The 25,184-nt window shown below is 37.0% G+C and overlaps 1 protein-coding gene across 2 annotated transcripts in view; it reads left to right on the plus strand.

Annotated features, from left to right (window-relative positions):
• The window catches only part of WDR36 (WD repeat domain 36), a 42,489-nt gene extending 18,306 nt beyond the window's left edge, over window positions 1-24,183 (plus strand). For both annotated transcript variants that reach the window (XM_055315284.1, XM_055315285.1), the window contains exons 13-23: window positions 4,181-4,295; window positions 4,790-4,955; window positions 5,190-5,298; window positions 8,254-8,333; window positions 15,793-15,900; window positions 17,681-17,778; window positions 18,167-18,312; window positions 20,771-20,890; window positions 21,051-21,132; window positions 22,552-22,739; window positions 23,984-24,183. In XM_055315284.1, the coding sequence (XP_055171259.1) occupies window positions 4,181-4,295; window positions 4,790-4,955; window positions 5,190-5,298; window positions 8,254-8,333; window positions 15,793-15,900; window positions 17,681-17,778; window positions 18,167-18,312; window positions 20,771-20,890; window positions 21,051-21,132; window positions 22,552-22,739; window positions 23,984-24,133 (1,362 nt within the window). In that variant the 3' untranslated portion in view covers window positions 24,134-24,183. The remainder of the gene's footprint in view (window positions 1-4,180; window positions 4,296-4,789; window positions 4,956-5,189; window positions 5,299-8,253; window positions 8,334-15,792; window positions 15,901-17,680; window positions 17,779-18,166; window positions 18,313-20,770; window positions 20,891-21,050; window positions 21,133-22,551; window positions 22,740-23,983) is intronic.
• Window positions 24,184-25,184: the final 1,001 nt, after the last annotated feature.

Here is a 25,184-nt window from a genome sequence, read left to right on the forward strand (position 1 = left end):
TCCTGTTTCAGTTTTGGTAGTTTTTATGTCTAGGAATGCATCCATTTCTTCAGATTGCCTAATTTGTTGGCTTATGTTTGGTCATAATATGTTCTTATAATTGTTTGTATTTATTTGGTGTTGGTTGTGATCTCTCCTCTTTCATTCACGATTATATTTATTTGGGTCCTTTTTCTTTTTTTTTTTTTTTTTTTTGATAAGTCCATGGGTTTATCAATCTTATTATCTTATTATTTCTTTCAAAGAACCAGCTCTTAGTTTCATTGATCTTTTTTCTACTGTTCTTTTGGTTTCCATTTCATTGATTTCTGTTTTAATCTTTATTACTTCTCTCTCCTGCTAGGTTTATGCTTTATTTGCTGTTCCTCCTCCAGCCCCTTTAGCTGTAAAGTTAGGTGTGTATTTGAGACCTTTCTTATTTTTTGAGAAAGGCTTGTATTGCTATGTACTTCCCTCTTAGGACCATTAGGACCACCTTTTGCTGCATCTGAAAGATTTTGAACCATTATGCTTTCATTTTCATTTGTTTCATGGTTGACCCACTCATTCTTTAATAGGATGCTCTTTAGTGTCCATGTACTTGAGTTCTTTCCAAATTTCCTCTTGTGATTGAGTTAAGGTTTTAAAGCATGCGGCCCAAAAATATGCAGGGAATGATCCCAGTCTTTTGATGCCAGTTGAGACTGATTTGTGATCCAGTATGTGATCTATTCTGGAGAATGTGCGGTGTGCACTAGAGAAGAATGTGTATTCTGTTGCTGTAGAATGGAATGTTCTGAATATATCCGTGAAGTCCATCTGGTCCTGCATGTCATTCAAAGCCCTTGGTTTCCTTGTTGATTTTCTGCTTAGATGCTTTGTCCATTGATGTTAAAGTCCTCTACTATTATTGTATTATTATCAATGTGTTTCTTTAATTTTGTTATTAATTGCCCTGTATAACTGGCTGCTTCCGTGTTAGGGGCATAAATATGTACAGTTGTTAGATCTTCTTGTTGGATAGAACCTTTAATTATGATATGGTGTCTTTCCTCGTCTCTTATTACAGTCTTTGGTTTTAAATTTAGTTTGTCTGATAGAAGGTTTACCACACCAGTTTCCTTTTATGTCCATTATCATGAGAAATGGTTTTCCACCCCCTCACTTTAAATCTGGAGGTGTCTTTGGGTCTGAAATGAGTCTCTTACAGACAGCATATCAATGGGTCTTGCTTTCTTATCCAATCTGATACCCTATGTCTTTTGATTGGGGCATTTAGCCCATTTACGTTCAGAGTAACTATTTAAAGGTATGGATTTAGTGCCTTGTATTACCTGTAAAGTCACTGTTTCTGTATATTGTCTCTGTCCTTTCTGGTCTGTGTTACTTTTGAGCTCTCTTCACTTAAAGGATCATTTTTAATATTTCTTATAGGGCTGGTTTAGTGATCACAAATTCTTTTAGTTTGTTTGTCCTGGAAGCTTTTTATCTCTCCTTCTATTTGAATAACATCCTAGCGGGATAAAGTATTCTTGGCTGTATGTTTTTCTCATTTAGCACCCTGAATATATCATGCCAGTCCTTTCTGGCCTGCCAGGTCTCTGTGGAGAGGTCTGCTGCCAGTCTATTGTTTCTACCCTTGTAGGTTATGGACCTCTTGTCCCAAGCTGCTTTCAGGATTTTCTCTTTGACTCTGAGATTTGCAAGTTTCACCATTATATGTCAGGGCGCGAACCTATTTTTATTGATTTTAACGGGGGGGGGGGGGGAGTTCTCTGTGCCTCCTAGACTCAGATGCCTGTTTCCTTTCCCAGATTAGGGAAGTTCTCTACTATGATTTGCTCCAGTACACCTTCTGCCCCTCTCTCTTCGATTTTCTTCTGGGATCCCAATTATTGTAATATTGTTTTGTTTTATGTTATCACTTGTCTTTTGGATTCTCCCCTCATCCAGTATTTGTTTCTTTTTCTCAGCTTCATTCTCCATCATTTTGTCTTCTGTATCATTAATTCTCTTTTCTGCCTCATTTATCCTGCCTGAGCCTCCATTTGTTACTGCATCTCATTACTAGCCTTTTTTATTTGACTTGGTTAGTTCTTTTATTTCTCCAGAAAGGGATTCTCTGGTGTCTTTTATGCTTTTTTCAAGCCCTGCTAGTATCTTTATAATTGTGATTCTGAACTCTACTTCTGACATCTACTTATATCCTTACTGATTAGTAAGTATTACCTCTTGTTCTATTTTTTTTGAGATAAATTTTTCCATCTTGTCATCCTGCCCAGTGGAGAATAGATGAAGGAGAGAACAAAATACTAAAATGGCAACAGTGATCCCAGAGAAATATGCACTAAACAAATCAGAAGAGACTTGAAACCAAAAAACAACCAAGAATTTAGACAGGTGAACAGAATAGTATAATACACTGGATCCAGCATGTATTTTGGTCCATTTGTTAGAAAACTGGATCCCAAAATTGTAATGAGAGAAAAACTTCTATGTACAAAATAAATAAATATAATGAAAGGATAGAATGTAACTGTAAAAATGAAACTTTAAAGACAAAAAAAGAGGGAATATAAACAGACAGATGAATAAAACTGAGCAATACACTATATCCAGAGTATGTTTTGGTTGGTTTTTTAGAAGAAAGTGTATCCCAAAATTGTAAAGAAAGAAAAGTGTGTGTGTGTGTGTGTGCGTGTGTGTGTGTGTGTGTGTGTGTTAAAAACAACGAAAGAGTAGAATGTAACCGTAAAAATGGGGGGAAAAGGAAAGAGAACAAAGTAAAAATGGAAGGACTAAACAATCGGGGTGGGGACCCCACGAATTCTGTATGCTCTCTTCCCCCTAGCGCTGGAGTTTTGCAGCTGTCAGTGATCAGTAAACTTGGTCTTGGCTGGATCTTCTTGCAGATCTTCTGGAGGAGGGACCTGTTGTGTTGATTCTCAAGTGTCTGCCCAGGGCAGAACTGCACTGCTCTTGCCAGGGGCCAGGCAAAGTCATCTGCTCTGGATTGCTTAATGTGACTTGTGTTCCCTGAAGGCTTTCTGTGCGGCTTTAGAGGAGGAGAGGAAAATGGAGGCCTCCCAGTCTCTATCCTCAGAGCCAAAGGTCCCGGCCCCACTTTTTAGCATGACCTCAGGAAAAAGCAATCATTCTCATCTCCCTCGTCTCCATCTACACCCTAGGACTGAGCATTTCTAAGATCTCAGGCACATGACCAGGTTTGGAGTCCCCAAACCGTGCAGACTCCTGTCGTGTGCTTCCCTGCCGCTCTTCCCTGGGGTCTCGCTGGTTCTGCCACTTGCTGGGCTCCTGTGTGGAGAGTGGTGGTTACCTGACTGTGCTATGGTTTGTGGTTTATGGCAACGCTGAGCTGAAAGCCCGCCCCCGCCCTGGCTTGCTGATGGCAGTTCTCAGATTCCTGGGAATCTGCTGCACACAGGCACCCCCGGTCTCCTGTGACCCTGAGACTACACTGTCCCACCTAGGATTCCCCGTCCCCGCTTCGCTGCTTGAGCACCTTTCAGGCAAGTTTGTCCCGGGAGCAGACTTTTAAAAATTCTGATTTGCTCTTTGCTGCTATGTACTTTCCAATGGCCAGCTTACAGAAGCTCCCTACCCCTCCCCCGTTTATTTTCCATATATCATTTTGGATTCACTTCTCCGTACCTCCTACCTTGCAGAAAGTGGTCACTTTTCAGTTGGTAGAGTTGCAGGGATTCTCTTCTTAGATCGCCAGTTGAGTTCACAGGTGTTCAGAATGACTCAATAGCCATCCAGCCGAAATTCCTGGGACCAGATGAAACAAAGGTCTCCTAGTCCTCTGCCATCTTGGACTCTCCCCTGTGTCCCATCTCCTTAACCTAGGCAACCACAACGTGCTTTTTATTTCTATAGATTTTCCTCTTTTCAAGGTTTATTCATGTTGTAGTATGTATCAGTACTTTGCTCCTTTTATTGCTAAATCATATTCAATTTTGTGAATAAACCACATTTTATTTAGGCATAGATCAGTTGATGGCATATATGTTGTTTCTATATGCCCAAGTATAATTACATTATGTTTAAGAAAATGAGACAATTCATTTAACATATTTTTTTAATGAGATAATTAGTAGATAAAAAGATATTTGGAAATCATACAATACAGTAAAAATGTTATTTTCTGTATCATTGTCTTTAAATTTTGTTTTCTAAGGCGGTAGATATAACTTCTTGCGGAAACTTTGCTGTAATTGGTCTCTCATCAGGAACAGTAGATGTATATAACATGCAGTCTGGTATACATCGAGGAAGTTTTGGAGAGGATCAAGGTATTGAATTTATTTCCTTTTTCTTAAAAAATAATAATATGGAAAGAAACAAAGCTAATGACTGTCTCTGGCATTTATTAAATTCTTGAGTGAGTGCCAGGCATTTTGCCAAAGTTATAGATGGGTTATTGTCAAACCTACCTGGCAGTTACTGCCATTACACTTACTATAAACCATGTTGAAATACTTAAAGAGAATGAAGCTATTGATAGATTAGGGAAAGCAGATATATACAAAATTAAAATTTTTGTTTTCTTCCCATTGCGTGAAACAGAAAATCTTAACCTTTGTGGCATCAACCTGATGGTTGTGTTTTCACTAGAGCAATATAATAACTTTCTCCTTATTCCCTAAAATCCAGCTTAATTTTAAGATTTTAAGGGAACTAAATAGTAGGAACTTAGATATTTAATTGAATGAATCATTCTTTGTGTACTGTTCAGAGAGGCAGTGCCAATTCTTACTTCTTTTTTCTTTTAAACGTATGCTTAAAGCTCATAAAGGATCTGTTAGAGGTGTTGCAGTGGATGGATTAAACCAGTTGATTATTACAGCTGGTAGTGAAGGATTACTCAAGTTCTGGAACTTTAAAAACAAAATTTTAATCCATTCTGTGAGCCTCAATTCATCTCCAAATATGATGCTGCTACATAGAGACAGGTAAAGTTTTTCCTTTAATGATTATGGATTTTCTTCTTGATGTTTTTGGTAAAAGTCTTAATGTGAGTACGTAATTTTCCAAGTGAGAAAATCAGACATTTAATGTAAAAGGACAGAATTTTGCTTAATTTCCCCACAGATATACTTGATTATTAGCAAAATTAAAATGACTATGAGATTTTAGTTAAAAGTTTGTTGGTTTGTTTACTAAAACTAGTATATTTATCTTACTAGTGGCATTCTGGGACTTGCCTTGGATGACTTCTCCATTTGTGTTCTGGACATTGAAACTAGGAAGATTGTCAGAGAGTTTTCTGGACACCAAGGCCAAATAAATGACCTGGTAAAATGAACTTTTGATGTTTAAATAAAACTTGACTAATCTGTTTCTATTTGGGTTAAAAATTTTCAAATTAATGAAATTGTTATCTTTTGGTAGCATTAAATTTATCATGAGGTATTCAAAATAATTCAGAAACTAATTTTTACAGAATAGATTTTTAAAGAAAATTTAGAAGTTAAAGAAGTTTAATATTTCTCATTGAGTTAATACTATCAGGTTAAAGCATAAATCCCAGAGTTCATCTTTTTCTGTTAAACTCTAAACAAAGCTGAAGTATACTTTGGAGAATGAATGACCTATTGAAACATCAGTGTATCATTTTTAGCTTAATATTAATCTAGGGTGAAAGAACTCATTTCTGATTTTTTGCATGCATAACAAATTAATAGTAGGGAACCTGCAGTATCTGATACCTGGTTTATTCTACTTTAGTGTAATTTCTAGTTTATATTTAACTGTAAAAGTTTAATTAATAAAAATGTATTTTAGCTTACTATTAGGTACTTAAAGTGGGATGAACGGTATATGTGATATGACATTTTATTCTTATAGTGGGATATGTGATTACATGATACAGTATAATGGGATATGATAGTTGGAAAACTATATATTGAGAACTACATTAAGTATATATTGTAACTTTTTATTAATCACAGTCACTTTGATTTACTTGAAAACAAAAAAGTTAAAATCTGAGCGATTCAGTGGCAATTCCAATAGCTACATTATGTATCTGTTCTCGCATCAAAAATCAGAACTTGCAGTGGTTATCCATTCCCTTAAAAATATGGGGAAAAGGGCAGTCTGGGTGGCTCTGCGGTTTAGCGCTGCCCTCAGCCCAGAGTGTGATCCTGGAGACCCGTGATTGAGTCCCACGAGTCCCACGCCGGGCTCCCTGCAGGGAGCCTGCTTCTCCCTCTGCCTGTGTCTTTGCCTCTCTCCCTCTCTCCCTGTGACTCTCATTAATAAATAAATAAAATCTTTAAAGTGGGGGGTGGTCAGGAAATTGTGTTGTTCTGCAGGTGGAGATTGGCAGGACTACCCATTGACAGAATATGTTGTGATAGCCTCTATAGAAATGAAAGCAGGAGTGGAGTAATTTTTTTTATTTTATTATTTTTTTTTATTATAAATTTATTTTTTATTGGTGTTCAATTTGCCAACATATAGAATAACACCCAGTGCTCATCCTGTCAAGTGCCCACCTCAGTGCCCATCACCCAGTCACCCCGCCCTGCCCACCTCCCCTTCCACCACCCCTGGTTCGTTTCCCAGAGTTAGGAGTCTTTTGTGTTCTGTCTGGAGTGGAGTAATTTTGATGAAAATCTTTTTAAAACTTTTCTTTCGTTTTTTTTTTTTTTTTTAAGATTTTATTTATTAAATAAAAAATAATAATAAATAAATAAATAAATAAACAAACAAACAAACAAACCGCTGCGCCACCGGGGCTGGCCTATTTTGCCTGTGTCTCTGCCTCTCTCTCTCTCTCTGTATGACTATCATAAATAAAAATAAAAAAAAAAGATTTTATTTATTCATGGGAGACCCAGAGAGAGAGGAGGCAGAGACATAGGCAGAGGGAGAAGCAGTCTCCCATGTGGGACTTGATCCCGGGACCCCAGGGTCACGCCCTGAGTTGAAGGCAGACGCTCAACCACTGAGCCACCCAGGTGTCCCTTGATTTTTTTCCTTGATGAAATTTTTTGAGGCATTTTTGAAACCAGTCAGTGTCAGCTTGTTCTTTGTATTTCTTTCCTTTTCAAACCTTACTTTGACCTTGTGTATCTGGAATATCTCCTACTTAATAATAAGTTACTCCTGTTTAATTAAACCTCTGAGCATTTATAACATAATCAGAGTCATTTTTCCTTTTCCTTTGTTAATGTGCACTATTTTGTAAATTGAGTTCACTGTACCTTAAGATTTGCGTTTCCACAGTATCACTGCAACCCAGTGAACATCTGTTCATCTGTTTAGCCCATTATCATCTGTCAGTATTGAAGGTCATAATCCTGGTGGTATTTAGATTCACATACGACCTGATCTAAGCTTCACAATACTTTTATGCTACAGGGAAATGAGAGTGCTTTCTCCACTCTGTCAATAAAATAGATACAGCTTCTTTAAGGTGACATAAGTAATCTATTATTTAAATTTATTTTGAAATTCTGATTATTACAGGTTTTTTTTTTTTAAGATTTTATCTCTTTATTCATGAGAGACCCAGAGAGAGGCAGAGACACAGGCAGAGGGAGAAGCAGGCTCCATGTGGGGAATTTGATGGCGGGACTCAATCCCAGGACCTGGAATCACAACCCTGAGCTGAAGGCAGACGCTCAACCACTGAGCCACCCAGAAGTCCCAGATTATTATAGTTTTAAATTTTATTTTGGAAATGAAACATCATTATAAAAGTTTTTTAATTGAAACTACAAGAAAAAGTTACTCATTAGTAACTTTAGTATTTTAAGAGTATTTACATTCTTCAAAATCACTTTGGATTCTTAGAAAGTCAGTCGAAATATATAGACTCTTCAGTAGAACTTTTGTTTCTTTCACATAATTTTATAAATGAAATTAGGCTAACAAAATATTTGTAATGAATGTTCTTGGAATAGCAGTTTTATGCTAAAAATGTTTTGTAGTCAGTTAACTGTCTATAGGAGATTATGGAGTAAATTAAAAATTGGATACTGTTAACTTGTAAAACTTCTTGTAATTCATATAAAAGCTTAATTATATTTATCCAACCAATGGTATATAAGAAGTGATACTTTTTTATGCAATAAGGTGTAGTCTAAATTTTACGCAGGCTTATTTTTAATGAAACCTACATCTTGTTTACATTTCTTACATTTTTTAAGCTTTAAATATACAGACACAAGCATATGTATGTAAATACGCACACATGTTGTATATATATATATATATATCCTTTTTTTTTTTTTTTTGAAGGCTTTCAGTCCTGATGGTCGTTGGTTAATAAGTGCTTCAATGGATTGTTCTGTTAGAACTTGGGACCTTCCATCTGGGTGGTGAGTTTATTTTTAAATCCCTAACCTCTGTCAGAAGATTTCTCAGTAATTGTCTTTTTTTTTTTTTTTTTTTTTTTTTAATTTTTTTATTTAGTTATGATAGTCACAGAGAGAGAGAGAGAGAGAGGCAGAGACACAGGCAGAGGGAGAAGCAGGCTCCATGCACCGGAAGCCCAACGTGGGATTCAATCCCGGGTCTCCAGGATCGCGCCCTGGGCCAAAGGCAGGCGCCAAACCGCTGCGCCACCCAGGGATCCCTCAGTAATTGTCTTTACATGTAACTTTTACCTGTAGTTCAATAATTGTATGCCTTTTGAATGTAAATATATTTGGGGATTTTTCTGACCTTACTCTATTTTGTCCTTGGAGTGTTTTTGATCTTTTAAACAGCAGGGAGTAGTGCTGTAAAAGATAGTAGTAAGGAAACGCGGTGTCTCTTAGGTTTTCTGTTCCTGCAAAATTGAGATATAGAAGTGAGTTGCATAAACTTTAAGAAAGCTTACTTGACCCTTTTGATACTCCAGATACTGGTAGAGTTCAGATTTTAGAACTGCAAACTTCTGTGGAGTGTCTTTTTGTTGTTTATAGTGAATTTAGTTAAAAGGCCAAAAACCCTAACTTTCCTTTGTGTATATTACATCTTTTCTGTCTCTAACAAAATTCTTGAAAAAAGATGTTTGAGAGACCTTAAAGTAACGAAAATGTGTTAAGATTTGGGCAAAACCCGGGGCAGCCCAGGTGGCTCAGCGGTTTAGCACCGCCTTCAGGCCAGGGCGTGATCCTGGAGACCTGAGATCAAGGCCCACATCAGACTTTCCTGCACAGAGCCTGCTTCTCCCTCTGTGTTTCTGCCTCTCTCTCTCTCATGAATAAATAAATAAAATCTTTAAAAGAAAAGAAAAAAAGATTTGGGCAAAACCCAGCAGTGTTCAGAAATCTGTTTCACATGAAACTTGTTAGAAAAAGAAGCACTTAGAAAAATTATCTACTTCTGTTACATAATTGGAACAGTGGAGACCTACAGAAAAGAGCAAGGGAGCTAGCTTTGTTGTTAAAAATTATGTAGGAATAGACACAGTTTAAAAGCATATCACTTAACAGTATTGCTTGGACGAATATGAAGATGTTGATGGGAATAGTGAAGTGTCCATTTTAACAGGAACATACTTTAAGTAAATGTGGGGAAAATGAGAAGGAGGATGGCACTTTCTAAGCCTCTGAAATATTCCTAAATTAATCTCTGTCCAATTGTACTTCCTCTTTTCTTAGGAATTGATAAGTTTATACCTGAAAGCAACTTGACCTTTAGAAAGGAAAAACCCTGATGTGCTCATTTCCCTTTAACTTTGATGCAGGAATGAGGCACAGCTACTGTCTAGAACACGTAGAAGATTTGGAATATGCACTTCAACAGTGTCTAATGGGTCCAGCCCTAATAACAGGGACCTTTGTCCACAGGGCTCTTTTTCACTTAAAATACAGTAAAACAAAATATAGTTGTTGGTTTTGTCTTCTGGCTTTAAAAAGTTCACATAAAGTTGGTATTTTCTTATTTTTAAAACCTTTTTTCGAAGGCTACATTAGAAATGCTAGTAGTCCTTTGTTTCTTGGAGTTTCACTGTCTTCTAAAAATGAATATTATAATTGAATTTCTTTACAGTAGAAAAGTTGTACAAGTAGTAGAGTTAGTATAATTTACCTTTCACTACTTTTTCACATTAGATGGGAGAGATGGGTTAATATTTTTAAAGTGGTAAGCTTATATTTGGATCTGAAAGTAGTATTCAAACCCATCAGTCTTTGACTCAACCTTAGCCTTTTTGCTGAATTTCTTCAGTAGAAAGTTGAACACATTTAAATCTGGCAGTCTGATATCTTACTTTTAGATGAGCACTGAGATAGTATTAAGTGAATACAGAGGGAAGCTAGGAGACACACATGAGCAAGAAATGAGTCACAAAGAGATAGTTAAAAGAAAATGTAATAATTTCTACACCGGTTGATTGAACCAAAATATATTTTAATAAAGAAAAACATTAAGTGCTTTTTGGTTCAGCCATGAGGCAGGTCGAATGAGAGTTTGAAAAGCAGTATCACATAGCTGCTGCTGCCTGATTGCAACTAAGCTGACGTTTACCATGAGTGCTAGGCACTTAATATAGCTGTAGACACTACTACTGTAATTAGTTCCATTTTACATATGAGGAAATGGAGGCTCAGAGAGAAGTTATTTTACCCAAGGTAGCATAGTTTGTAAGTGACATTTTGCTATAATAAGCGTAGGAGAAAGAAACAAATTTCCCAATAGTTGGTGATAATCAACTTTGGTTGCATCATGTTCTAAGGATGAATTACTTTTGTTGATGTAGAAGATAATAAGGAAGTGAGGATTAGTATTTCATCATATGACCATAGGTAACTGTTGGGTTTTTTGGTTTCCCCCCCCTTTTTAAAAACATAATTACTGGAGCAATCCTTGAATACTCCTAGTTCTTTCTTCAGTAAGCAGGTTCATCATTTACGTAACATGTTAAAGAGTGAGTTTACTTATTACATAGTCTGAAAAGTGAAGCCATCTGTGAGCAGACCTTTGAGTGTGGTTACATACAGGCGTATCCATTTGTTGTAATACCTATCTAAAGCAGATTGCATGGATTTTGAACTGTTTCCGTAAAATGTTTTTAAGTGCTGAAAATTTTCATGTGTTTGTAGGATTCTCAGAGAAACAGAGTTGAAATTTTTTATCCCTGAAATTATCTGGCATCCCCTATCACTACCACCTCTTATTTCTGGTTGTTTTTAACCTATTAAGAAGTTCAAATTGAACCCCTTTGGAGTGAGAAAAATGTAAAAGGAAATAGCTTAATAGAAATTTACATTTTCTTCTTTCTCACCCTCTGACCCCTGCTTTCAATGGAGCATTACATGAATATAGTTGGAATAGAACATTGTTTTGGGTTTCTCACTGAGGCAAAACCATCCCTTTTGTTCTGTTCATTAAAGATACCAGTGTGAGATAATTCTGATACTTTGGAGATTGAACATCTAGATGCTGTTTACATTAGTTTAGAATGTAATAAAAAATTACTTAAGGGTGCCTGGGTGGCACAGTTAGTTAAGCAAAAAGGTTCAGTCCAATGTGAACTTTGTATAATACTGAGTTAATAATGGTCAAGTGAATCTTAAGGTAAACAGAATTGCAAAAAGACAAAAGCACTTTAAGAAAAGAATAGCAGAGTTTGGGTAGATCATCAATTTTAACAGAAACTTGCCATAAGGGCAGCCTGGGTGGCTCAGTGGTTTAGCGCCACCTTCAGCCCAGAGCATGATCCTGGAGACCCGGGATCGAGTCCCACATCGGGCTCCCTGCATGGAGCCTGCTTCTCCCTCTACCTGTGTCTCTGCCTCTCTCTCTCTGTGTCGGTCTCTCATGAATAAATTAAAAAAAAGAGAGAGAGAGAGAGAAACCTGCCATAAATACTCTCTTTCCAACCACCACTGATTTTTTTTTTGGCAGCAGAGAGCCATTGGAATCTTACAGCAGTAAATGGATACAGGGAATGGGATGACTGTAGTTAAGTGACTGTACATGGGGAGTTCAGGCAGATAAGGCAAAAGGGAAGAGGTAAGGAGTGAAAACCAAACTCAAAGAGATACTCTTCAAACACAAGGCTGTCCTATCATTGTCTGTACAGCACTGAAGCTGTGCTTGCATGTGGCGAAAACAAGCATCAGCTCGCATGTGGACCGAAGTGAAGTGAAATAAAGCAAAGCTTTATTTTAAAGAGAACAGAAACATGGGAACAAAACAAATAATGGCTGAACAGTCAGTGTTGGAATGAAAAACAAATTGAACTGGGATAAGAAAATTTTATAACCAAATAATAAAGCAACAGTAAGATCAAATTTCTGATTGCAAGTACAAGCAAAGTTGCAATGACCAAGGCAACATAAAACCAATCCAGGGGCACCTAGGTGATACAGTCAGTTAAGTGGCTGACCCCAGATTTTGGCTGGGATCAGGATCTGGGGGTCGTGAGATCAAGCCCCATGTGGGACTCCACACTCAGGAGTTTGCTTGAGATTCTCTCTCTCTCTCTCTCTCTTTGGCCCTCCTGCTCATGCTCTCTCTCTCTAAAAATAAATAAATCTTTTAAAAAAATTACTTCCTTAATGTTACTTGTATATGCAATTTTCTGTGCTTAAAAATCTGATCCCTTAGAATGGGAATTTTAATGTTCTCAAAAATATGTATCATTTACCTAGGACATTTCATTTTGTGGGATTAGCAGAAGACTATGTGGTAGTTTGGTGTAGCGTTAAGCCTGTTCACTGAAACTTTATGAACTAATGTGGCAATGTAAAATAAGCTGTGTATGTGGAAATCACCTTTCTCTGTTTGATACTTTTACATAATGTAGAGCCAATCCACACAAAACAGCTGTGGAATCCAGGTTACACAATGAATTTGGTGAAATAATTTCAGTATCAAGTAAAATAAATTTGTTCAAGCATTAGATTCTCTTTTTAACAGATTGTAAATATGTTAGGAAGTTTTAATGTTCACGGAAGTTTTAATGAACAAATATTGATCGAGACACAAGAAATGGTAAGATCTGAAATTGTTTAGGTTTGATCTTCATCTATATACACTGAGGTAATGTTTCTGTTCTGGATTGCTAGGATTAAGTGAATTAGTATAAATAATTTAACTGCTTCTGTTATATAGTAATTGTTTAGCACATGTTTTGTTTTTCCCCAAATCCCCTTGATTTCTAAGAGAAGCCATTCTTAGGAGTTTCCAAAGTAGGTTTGAACAGAAATTAGACAGGTTCTTACTCACTTTTTTCCCATAACTAACAATTAAACATTGTCCTGAGCACACTTTGCTGTGTATTTGTGTGTGTGTGTGTGTCTTTAGTACTAATTTTAGTCTTATTTTCCTATCTTGCGTTCATTACTGAAAGTTACATTTTTAATCATTCTGAACAAATACAGAAAGATTTTGACATGAAAAAGTCACTTAATATCATCACTGGAGAATCTTCATTTACATTTGAGCTGTTTAGAGTATGTTCCAGGGATCACCAGTGTAAGGATCCTCTGGGTCTGCATATGCCCTTGAGCTGTTTATTGTATCTTTAGTTTTAGTAGTTTTGCTGAGTTTATAGAGATGAAGAGTTCAGCTGCTTGGATGACAGTCCTTAGCTCAGTTGCTTTCTACCTTGAGCAGGTGTTTAAATCTTAACTAGACCTCATTTTTCTGATCTATGTAGGACAGATCTGCCTCAGAGAGTTGTGAGGATTAAATTAAGTGGACTCAAGCACTCAGGTTACTTCCTAGCATGGAGCACTAAAAAAGTGTTCACTGCTATTATTTTTTTTCTTGAAATAATGTTTTATTTCATGTGGATTTTTTCTTTGTTTTAGAGAGGTGAGGAGAAAAGGGAGGGGTGGGCAGGAGGAGAGACAGAACCTTAAGCAGGTGCCACATTCAGCGTGGAGCCTGACACGGGTCTCCATCTCCGGACTCCGAGATCATGACCCGAGCTGAAATCCAGAGTCAGACAGTTAACTGACAGCCACCCAGGTGCCCCTTAATGTGGATTTTAAACTTCAGTCACTTTGTAGAGTTTTCCCATGGATAATGTATTGGCTTCAGTGAATAATGTAGTTTGCTGTGATTAAAACCAGTATGCTTGGGATCCCTGGGTGGCGCAGCGGTTTGGCGCCTGCCTTTGGCCCAGGGCGCGATCCTGGAGACCCGGGATCGAATCCCACGTCGGGCTCCCGGTGCGTGGAGCCTGCTTCTACCTCTGCCTGTGTCTCTGCCTCTCTCTCTCTCTCTCTGACTATCATAAATAAATAAAAATTAAAAAAAAAATTAAAAAAAAAACCCAGTATGCTTCTCTTAAAATACAAAGTATTCACACTCAGCCAGCGTAAGAAGCCTCCTTTACAAGATGCCAGTGGGTTAGACTTTTCTTTACTCCTTAGATCCACCTTGTTTCATTTCCTCCTGCCGCCATTGGTCAGGTGACTACTACCATAATCTCACTGTACTTCCTGTTCAGATGTATTCGACATTTTGATGGCAGATTTTCTTAGGAAGGTGAAGATTACACCACTATCTGCTGAAAAGCCTTTAGTGACTTTTCCATTGATTTAAAGATAAACTCATATGGTTGAATTCAAGGTGCTGTACTCAGCCTTATGCTTATGCACCTGTTTATATACCAAACCAACACTCACTTGTACCTATTTGCATTTTCGTTCCCTTTGTGCCCCACATTTTCCTCAGCCAGGAAGTACTTTCTGTATCAACAACATCTGTGGAGACTTTGTTCATATGTAAGGCTCAATCTCAATCTCTGAGATTTGAGATGGGCCACTTACCGACTGAGCCACGATGGGGGCGGGGGGGTGGGGATGACGGGGCTATCATATTTGGCTTTTATTTGCAGAATAGCTCAGTGAATTTTACAATGTTAGGGAAAAGGAGTCTCTAGCCAGGCCCTGGCCTTCAAGCCACAGCCCAGGACTGCTTTATGACCTTGGCCAACTTTTCAACTCCTCTCTTTGTTCTTTGAAAAATCCTCTTTTGGGGATCCCTGGGTGGCTCAGCGGTTTGGCGCCTGCCTTCGGCCCAGGGCCCGATCCTGGAGTCCTGGGATCGAGTCCCGCGTCAGGCTCCCAGCATGGAGCCTGCTTCTCCCTCTGCCTATGTCTCTGCCTCTCTCTCTTTCTCACTCTCATAAATAAAAAATAAAAAAATCTTAAAAAAAGAAAATCCTCTTTTGTGTCTCCTACAGAGGCGTGATCACTCCCTTTTCCTCCCCAATTTTTAACTCTTTCAGCATTTTAAAGTTGTGAGACTGGCTTCCATAAGCTGTTCTGCGGTTATGGTCTGCAGACCGAATTTTCATGTTTCGCATATAGTACAGTTACCTATTTGAAAAATAGTTAGAATTACTCAAAAAGTAATTCCATTATTATTTTCTTATTCTTACTTCCAGCTATTTTATTTTATTACTTCCTTGTGTTGACTAAGCCTTTTTAAAATTTCAATGGAATAACAAATATATAGGAGAATACTGGTAATCAGATTTATTTTAAATGTGTTACATCTTCAGAATTTGTCTCCAATTCAGTCTACCAAAATAGTATTCCAGAAAAATAGAGCATTTCCTTTAGTACACAGTAGGGAATATTGTTCAAACTTTCTTCAGTTAATTGGTCTGTTTAGTGTTCTTGGTCTTACTCATCAAGACAAATGATTATTACATATTAACTTAATAAAGCTCTTTGTTAGTGATGGCTTTCTGGTGTTCATTTGTGAACGTCAAAAATGAGTTTTCTTCATCTCTGATCCCTTGTTCTTTTACAAAGATATATTTTGTGAGTTACTTCCTTTTTTGGTACAGTTCAAATACTTTATAATTTTTTTTTTTTTTTATAGCCTTATAGACAGCTTTTTGGTGGACTCCGCTCCTCTCAATGTTACCATGTCCCCTACTGGAGACTTTCTGGCCACTTCCCATGTGGACCACCTTGGAATTTATCTCTGGTAAGTTATTTCATACATTTTTGTTCTAGGTAAGGAGGACGATGATATTGTCAGAAAGTCGTGTTGCTAACATTGTCATTTAGTTTTGGTTTTTTTAATTTATAAAATAGAAATTAATTGACCATAAGTTTGTGACTGATTCAGCATCTGCTTGATAATTTAGGTATCTTTCCCTGTGTGTGAAATTCTAAACCATATGACTGATTTTTATTTATCACGTTTGGCTTTTTTTTTTTTTTTTTTTAAGATTTATCAGTCTTAGAGCTGACTCCCTGCTGAGTGTAGAGCTCCATCCATGGCTCAATCCCAGGATTCCAAGACTTGAAGCAAAATCAAGAGTTGGCCACTTACCGACTGAGCCACGGGGCATGAGGGACGATGGGGGATCACTGGTTATCATATTTGGCTTTTATTTGCAGAATAGCTCAAGTGAATTTTACAATGTTAGGGAAAGGGAGTCCCTAGCCAGGCCCTGGCCTTCTGCCACAGCCCAGGACTACTTTATGACTTTGGCCAGCTTCTCAACTCAGCCTTCTTTATCTACAAAGTAAGCTATAAGTATGGGCAAAATGCTTTCTAAGATTCATTCATTCTAGTTACATAACTCTTCATAACCATGTAAAGATATTTATGGTGGTGATGATGAACATGTAAGAGTTCAAGATAAGTGGTCCATCATCTGAGTCTAGAAAAATTTTACCTATTTTCTGAATTCAGATGTCTAATTCCTTTAATTCTTATTAAAGAGAAAAAAGTGGATTCCTTTAAAATTTTATAGATTTTTAGGATGTGAAAATAAATATATAATAGAAATAGACTCTGGCCACTCTAATATACAAAATAGAGTATCTGCTAGAATCTAAGAAGCTTGAATAGTCAAGACAAGAGAAGAATAGTAGAGTACCTGTGGGACCTCAGCAAGAGTATATAGTGCCACTATTAATGAAACTCAGGATCTGATACTCCCAATTGTTATTTTATATTCCAGATTTATAATGTATGGGAAAGAGAATCTGATTAGCCCACTTTGGGAGAGTTCTCTACATCTTGATTAGTCATCCAAGGCCATGGTACAGGGTTAACACATGACCAGTTTAGAGGATCATTCTAAAGAAGGGAAAGTCCGTAACTTCAGCAACGCAAAGTATCTAATCAGCATATTCTCTCTCTGACTTAATTCTCTGAGTCCATCTTTCCTTCAGTAATGATTTCCCTAAATGGAGGTGTTGCCATTTGTCAAAACAATACAGATATATGTTATCTTATAAAGTTTTATCTACTACTGATCTCTCAAAAAAATACTTTTTTGTACTACATTGAAAATAAAGACTCTGGGGATCCCTGGGTGGCGCAGCGGTTTAGCGCCTGCCTTTGGCCCAGGGCACGATCCTGGAGACCCGGGATCAAATCCCACGTCGGGCTCCCGGTGCATGGAACCTGCTTCTCCCTCTGCCTGTGTCTCTGCCTGCCCCTCTCTCTCTCTCTCTCTGTCTCTCTGTCTCTCTGTCTCTCTGTCTCTATCATAAATAAATAAATAAATAAATAAATAAATAAGACTCTGTTTATAATGTTTATGCACAGCTTTCTTGTGATGACATCTGTGATACAAATCGAGGCATTTTCAAAATAATACTTTGAGTTTTTTTTTTTTTTTTTTACTTCAAAATGATGGAATCTGACGCTGAGTGCAGGATAGTAGAGATTATTGCCAGTAACTGAAGTTTCTCAGAAAAATCTATTTTTATAAGTTTTTAAAATTGTTTATATGTTTATTTCTCAGGTCCAATATTTCCCTGTATTCAGTTGTTTCACTACGGCCACTTCCCACAGATTATGTTCCTTTAGTAGTGATGCTTCCTGGTACTTGTCAAAACGAAGGTAATCACAAAATAGTAGTTTTGAAGTATAATATCATAAACCTAACAGGGATATTACTACTGAAGGCAAAGTTTAATCCATTCCTTCAAAGTATTTTCTAACTGGTAGGAAATATTTTGAATGACTTCATGAATTAATTGCAAAAATATAATTGATACAGTATTGATAAGAAATTAAGTAGTATACCAGTGGATAAGTGTTTTGGAACTGGTCATGGGAGTTGTAGACAATATGAGGTCAGGAAATGAAGTCAGTAGAGTTTTATAAGGCTATGCTCAGTTAACATGGTATGAAATACTAATGGATTTAGAATAAATAAGTTGCTTTTTATCTGACAGAAATCTCATTCTGCATTAATTTGTTTCACCTGAAATTTTTTTGTTTTAAGATGTGGAATTTTCAGAAGAAACCATAGAACCAAGTGATGAAATGATAGAGTATGATTCCCCAGAACAGTTGAATGAGCAGTTGGTGACACTGTCACTCCTCCCTGAATCACGGTGGAAAAATCTTCTTAATCTTGATGTTATTAAGGTATTGCTTAGAACGCTTAATATTGGCTCCTAAAGACACATTCCAGAAGCATATTCTTTAGTAGAGATAGCTCCTCTATTTGGAGAGTTTCAGAAGGAACAGTTAATGCCTAAGGTAGTAGAAAATACTAGTTGAATACTGTTTTATCCAATATGATTATTATAGGATTCTTTCCCTATAGAAATTGACTTTGAGGGCCCTGAACAAAAGGGCACACCATTAAAAATTGGGTGTTTTAAATCTAATAAACTTTTTTTGACTTTTTTTTGTTTTAAATGGCTGCTGTGATGTGTGATATTTCTATTGCTAGGTACTTGGGTATGAAAAGAAGACTTTTGCTGGTCTTTTAATTAAGCTTCATTGATTATTCCATATCTTACTGTCAACTCCCAAGAATATTTTTATAGCTTGCTGTGTTGAGTCCAGGCACATAAATTAATATGAACTAAGTACTGGGTAATGTCCTAAGGACAACAGCAGTGAAAAAAATCCTAGTTCCTTTGTCCTTGAGGAATTCATAGTTTTACATGAGAAATGGAAAATTATGGCATGTTAGTATTTTCCAAAGCATATTTTATGACTCCATATTTGTGAGTAGCAAAATAATTTAATAGAATAGAAAACTTCAAAGATTATCCTCTGATAGTAAGGATAAATGTTGTTTTATGAAACTTGATTGTTTAGATATACATCTCCACATGCATTAGAGGTTATGTGTATACTAAGTGACATGGTGGGCCAGGCATAAAATAGTGTGAGAACTGACATAGATAACTATGACAAGATAGGGTGTTTTTGTAATTGATTACTTAGCACCAAAAAAGATAGGTGTGTCTTGGATAAGAAGAGTTTTCATGTGTTAATTTTCCTCTCAGAAGTTAAATATTCTTGTTTCTACTTGCTCACTTTGTGACAGATTGGGCATTAGCTTTAGTGTGCATCGTGTCGGAACATAGTTATGAAATCTGTCCATCATGTTGCCCAGGGTGTCAGCTGTAAAGGGAATACTTTATGGGATAGCTTTAAAAGCAGTGTGTTAAGTCCCAAGTAGACTAGTGTGAAGGGAGCAATCAGAATAATGCCCAATTCATTGAGCTAAGGTGTTGGACAGCTCTGTTCTGTGCTCAGATACAGTTTTGTTCTGCATAAAAACTTCCCTAGAAACCTGAGTGAAGGGGACCCCTGGGGAGCTCAGCGGTTGAGTGTCTGCCTTTGGCCTGGGACATGATCTGGGGTCATGGGATCGAGTCCTGCATCGGGCTCCCTGCATGGAGCCTACTTCTCCCTCTGCCTGTGTCTCTGCCTCTCTGTCTCTGTCTCTCATGAATAAATAAAATCTTCAAAAAAACAAAACAAAACAACAACAACAACAAAAACTCCTGAGTGAATGATCTTTATGGGAGAAATATGCTAAAAACCCCAATATTTTTATTTCTTATTGAATGAAAGAAGTTAGAATTTTAACATTTTCCCTGTGGGTAACTTTTCTCCTTTTGGTTTTTCTTGTGAGGTTAGATAATTTCCAGAGCCCTATGGAGCACCTGCAGAAGCCTTTTGTTCTTATTTACATCTCAGTGTCTCTCCTTTCTAACTCAGTGTGACTGTGATCCTTATTGCAGTCTCCACCGTCATCAGGAAGGGCTGTGCTTACGCTGCAGGCAGCAGTACCTTGTCCTGTTTGCGTGCAGGAATTTTCTTTTATGGTATGCCTCCACAAGGACACCAGTATCCCTGGTGATAGCCCTGGTGGAATCAGGGCTTTTCTTCACACACAAAAAAAATTTCACCAAATTTTTTCTAGTGGCAAAGTCTACCCCTGGTTCCAAATTTCTTTTGGAGAAAAAAAAATTTGAGAAACTGTTGAGCACTTATCTAAGTTTTGCTTTCTAGCCCATTTTGCAAAAAAGGGCTAGAAGTTCAAAATTACTTGTTACTTGTTTACCAAAATATTCATATAAATATGTTTGAGGAAAATGAGAACTCTCAGAGCTTCTCCAGAACCCTGTCATTCTTCTTCTCCCTCGTCAGCAAGGGCACTGGAGGTCTGCCTTGAGAAGCCCAGTTTATTTTTTTACTTATTTTTTATTTATTTTTTAAAAGATTTTATTTATTTATTAATGAGACACAGAGAGAGAAAGAGGCAGAGACAGGCAGAGAGAGAAGCAGGCTCCACACAGGAAGCCTGACGCGGAACCCGATCCCGGGTCCCCAGGATCACACCCCGGGCCGAAGGCAGCACCAAACCGCTGAGCCACCTGGGCTGCCCGAGATGCCCAGTTTAATATGTAATCTTGGTCAGTTGGGACTTTATTTTGGCATTCGAATTTGAGAAAGTTCATTCCTTCCGTTTACTTTTTGCACTTTGTTTTAAAATTGATTTGGAATTAAATATTAGAAACTGTTGGCAAGGTAATTACTAATTAGTCCTTTTTTCCCTTTCTCATTTCCTTTTAATCAGAAAAAGAATAAACCAAAGGAACCACCCAAAGTACCCAAATCAGCACCATTTTTTATTCCAACAGTTCCTGGCCTTGTACCCAGATATGCTGTACCTGAGCAAAATAATGATCCCCATCAGGTAAAAACCAAATTGAAGCATTCTGTGTTCTACATTTATAGTTCTTTATCAAGACCTAGTTTTACAGATATAAAGCAAAATGTATGACAGCTTTTAATTATAAGCTATAATTTTGTTACGCTCGTATTCTTGGAATAATGTATTTTTGTTTTTGTTTAAGTCTAAAGTGGTAAATCTTGGAGTTTTAGCTCAAAAATCAGATTTCTGCTTGAAACTTGAAGAAGGACTGGTAAATAATAAATGTAAGTTAAATTATGAAATCTTTCACCAAATATCAATGTATTATATAATACATTTTATGAAGAGAAATTGAGTGAAATATTAGCAAGTTTTCCAGTAGTTGAAAAAAGATAGTAAAAATTTGAAGGGAGTGAAATTTTGATTTTAATGTGAAATAATTTTAGCTTTTGTATTGTTAATGTTAGACAAGTGACACTAAACGCAAATGAGTATCAATATTATAATAACCTTTGAGAACCTTTCACATTTTCCATATGGAAAATTAGTGGGTTTTTTCTTCCTGTCTTTTTTGTTGTTATTTACAAATACAGTTTATAATACAGAGACTTTGATCTTAGGTGATTTTTAGATAGTTCCAAGTTACCCCATTAAGACAGTTTTTAAATTTATTTATTATGATAATAGATTCAAATTTTGAAAGCTAGAGTTTGTAGCTAATAGTGATCAACAATACGAACTATAAGCAATTAACAAAATCACGGTCATTCTCCTTTTCGATTTATCCTCTTGTTTTTTGGATCCAAATGCTTTTGTTTTCATACTGGCATTACTTCAGTCCACCTTGGCAAAAGTCAAATAATGGTACTGATGGGCCATTATATAGATGACTAAAGAATAGCAGAATCATTAAAGAGTAACTTGTTATATTTCTGAAGGCACAAAGAAGAAAAAGCACTATTATTTAGTATAGACTGAAGGACAGAAAATAAAATTTATTAGATTTTTGTCATTGGTGTTACTCCTTTTCTAAAAGCTAAAAGCATAGTTATTGCCATTATAATATCAAATACCTGTTTTAAAAATAGTTGTAAGTGTATAGAATATGTACTTGTAGGATGCATATAAAACAAGAGTGCTTCTTTCTGGAAAAAAGGAGTAAATTTAGGTGGGTAAGAATAAGGTGTAGAGTCTTCCCCCTCTTAGATATTTCTGTATTGTTAGTGTTTCTTAACGATCATATGATGCTTTAAAAAATTTTATAGCAATAAAAGGAAAGAAAAATAAATACCCTCACCTCATCCTATTCTCCTTGCAACTACCGTTAATTTGGTGTGTACCTTACAGCCTTCTTATATTTGGGTTTGTTCTGATTGATATGTGACCATCTGATTGATGTAAGACCATCTTGAAGTGTCTGTTGCTAGGCATTAATTAGATTTTAACAGCTTGAACAGCAGGGGAAAAAAACTTAGAATGCAAAAACTTTAGTGCTTTTAGTACTTTTTATTGTATTTCTCTCATCATTTGTATTGATTGTTACTTAATTTGGGGTTCATTCTGCTACTTAAGAGTAAAAAATAAAGTCATGGGAAGACTTTCCTGTGTAATTTAAATAGATGTTGCTTGGGCATGAAATGAAACTATAGTCTTTTAAGTGAAGTGATTGTAGGTAATAACTGGATTCTTCAAACTTAATGCAGATGAAGCTGCTCTTAACCTTCTAAAAGAATTAGGCCCATCAGGAATTGAAACAGAGCTGCGAAGCCTGTCTCCTGATTGTGGTGGGTCTGTAGACATTATGCAGAGCTTCTTAAAGATGATCGGGATGATGTTGGACAAGAAGCGTGACTTTGAATTAGCCCAGGCCTATCTTGCATTGTTTCTAAAGGTAAGTCCATCGTAAGGCAGGAATCCTCAGCTTGCCTTCCTCTAGGGTGACGTCGTCTGATGGAATTGTCTGCAAGGATAGCAGTGTTCTCTGTCTGCTCTGTCCAGCATGCCAGCCCCTCGACACATTTCACTACCGAGCACTGAGAAATGTAGCTAATGTGACTGAGAAACTGGATTCCTTATTTTACAGAAATTTAATTAAATAGCCATCTTTACCTAGTGATTATTGTATTGGACAGCTGAACAGCACAGCTTTGTAGTCTTTTCCTTTACTCAACACAATTTTGATACATTCCCCTGACTTTTCTGTGTCGTCCATTTGATTCAATATACTAAACTATTAACTTTTTAAAGTCATTATATTTTGGCACTCTATTATCATGAAGAGAAAATTAGATTTCATGTTTACTTTTTGTTTTTTTCTGCTGCTGAAATCAAGTACATCTATCCTGGTTGAAGGGGTTTCAAGTCATTTGGCAAGAACAGTGGTTTTTATGACTAACGTAATGGACAAATCATGTTTATTTCAATAGTATATTGTATTGAAGAAAGTAGATGATGTGACTTAGTGTTAACAGATGATATACTCCATCTATCCTATTAATATATATAAAATCGGTTTTACTTGATCTAATTATTTAAAATTATTTTAAAAGTAAATATGTAGATGATACCATGTAGGTTGAAAAAACAAGTGCTACAAATTTTTTCTATATCCCTTCCCAAATTTACCAACTGTATAGTTCCTGAATATAAATTTACTTTAATCTTTAGAAGATAAAGCCAAAGGCCATCAGTCATTCATTACCAGTGAGTTCCAGTGAAAGGAGAAACCTAAAGATACAGAAATATGGAGTTAGTGTTAGAAGTAGGACTTTGTTTCTCTATTTGTATCAGGGCGTTCCTTAGGTGGAGGAGAGTGATGACAACTTAAGTTCTCATAAGGGAGAGACAGAGAGTACCAGAAACGAACTCGTAAGAAAGTTTGATAGAGCGGCTCCTGGGTGGCTCAGTGGTTGAGCGTCTGCCTTCTGCTCAGGTCATGATCCTGGGGTCCTGGGATCGAGTCCTGCATCGGGCTCCTCCAGGGAGCTTGCTTCTCCCTCTGCCTGTGTCTCTCATGAATAAATAAATAAAATCTTAAAAAGAAAAAATAGTATCTTGCAATGTTCCTTGGTAAGAAGGTTAAATCTAGAATAAACAAAAATTTAATTTTCTCAAATGTTCTATTTTTCTTTTCAGTTACACCTTAAAATGCTTCCTTCAGAGCCAGTACTTCTAGAAGAAATAACAAAGTTATCATCACAGGTTGAAGAAAATTGGATCCATTTACAGTCACTCTTCAATCAAAGCATGTGTATTTTAAATTATATAAAAAGTGCTTTGTTATAAAAATAAAATTATGTGAATAAATACTTTTTTATTAAATGGGTTCAGTTTAACTCATGTCTTGTTTTCTAAGTTTCACCATGAAAAGAAAAGAATTGCCAAAACTACTAACTAGTAGTCACTTTTCACTTCAAATGCTAGTTTCTTGAAATAAAATGATACCTTTTGTTTTAAATACTTACAGAATCTACTCAAAATACTTATTTTCTGAGTCTCTTCACATCACTTACTTGTGTATGACTTCTTTGAACTGTCGTCATCGGCTCCTGTTTTTTGAATATGTGTAACGTAAGAGGTGTTAGGTGTTTCATGTAAAATATTGCTGAATGAAGATAAAACTGGTGTTTAATAGAGTTGTAAAAGTGCCTTCATGATATGAAGTAAAAAGGCCTGTTTTCTTGGTGCCCTGTGGTGAAGACAGTTTGGATCGTGGAGTCTTAGAGCTTAGGTCACTGACTCAGACCTTAACGCAGCCAGAGCTCTTAGAAGGCAGGAGGGGAAGTTCCCCTGTGGTTGTGGGATCTCAGCGGCAGAGCAGGTTTATGACCCTGCCCCAGGCTCTCCCACTGGAGCCCTTTCTCACAGGGACTTGTTCTAAGGAAGGTGAGAGGCACTTTCCCGAGGCAAACCCGCCTTTGCCTCCGTAGGAGAGCGCTGACTGGGTACTTAGGGCGGGGCAGGGAAATTCTGAATTCCACTGGAGAGATGGTTCTTCCTCACCCGTGACCTCTTCATTTGGGAGAAACTACTGCCCATACACTTTCTCTCCTAACCGTTGTGAAACCAGATCGTTCTGGCAGGGTCTCTTACCTTTATTTTCATGAGTTAAGACTTCAGCAATACACGAATTCAAAGTCAGCAATTCCTCTGCCCGGAAAAGTGCCAGAGGTCATCACGGCAGCTGCTTGGGCCTGCTGTGTGTATCCCCTTTCCCTGCTGCCAAAGAAGTCTTCCAAGGGTGCAGCTAAGGTCACCAATGAATGAACGAGCTGCCAGTCTTTGCATCTATTAACTGAAGCTCCCTCAGAATGAGAGGTTGATAGAGGACTTTATG

The sequence above is a fragment of the Nyctereutes procyonoides genome, unplaced genomic scaffold (genome assembly GCF_905146905.1).
Source record: "Nyctereutes procyonoides isolate TBG_1078 unplaced genomic scaffold, NYPRO_anot_genome, whole genome shotgun sequence".
NCBI classification, from domain to species: domain Eukaryota; kingdom Metazoa; phylum Chordata; class Mammalia; order Carnivora; family Canidae; genus Nyctereutes; species Nyctereutes procyonoides.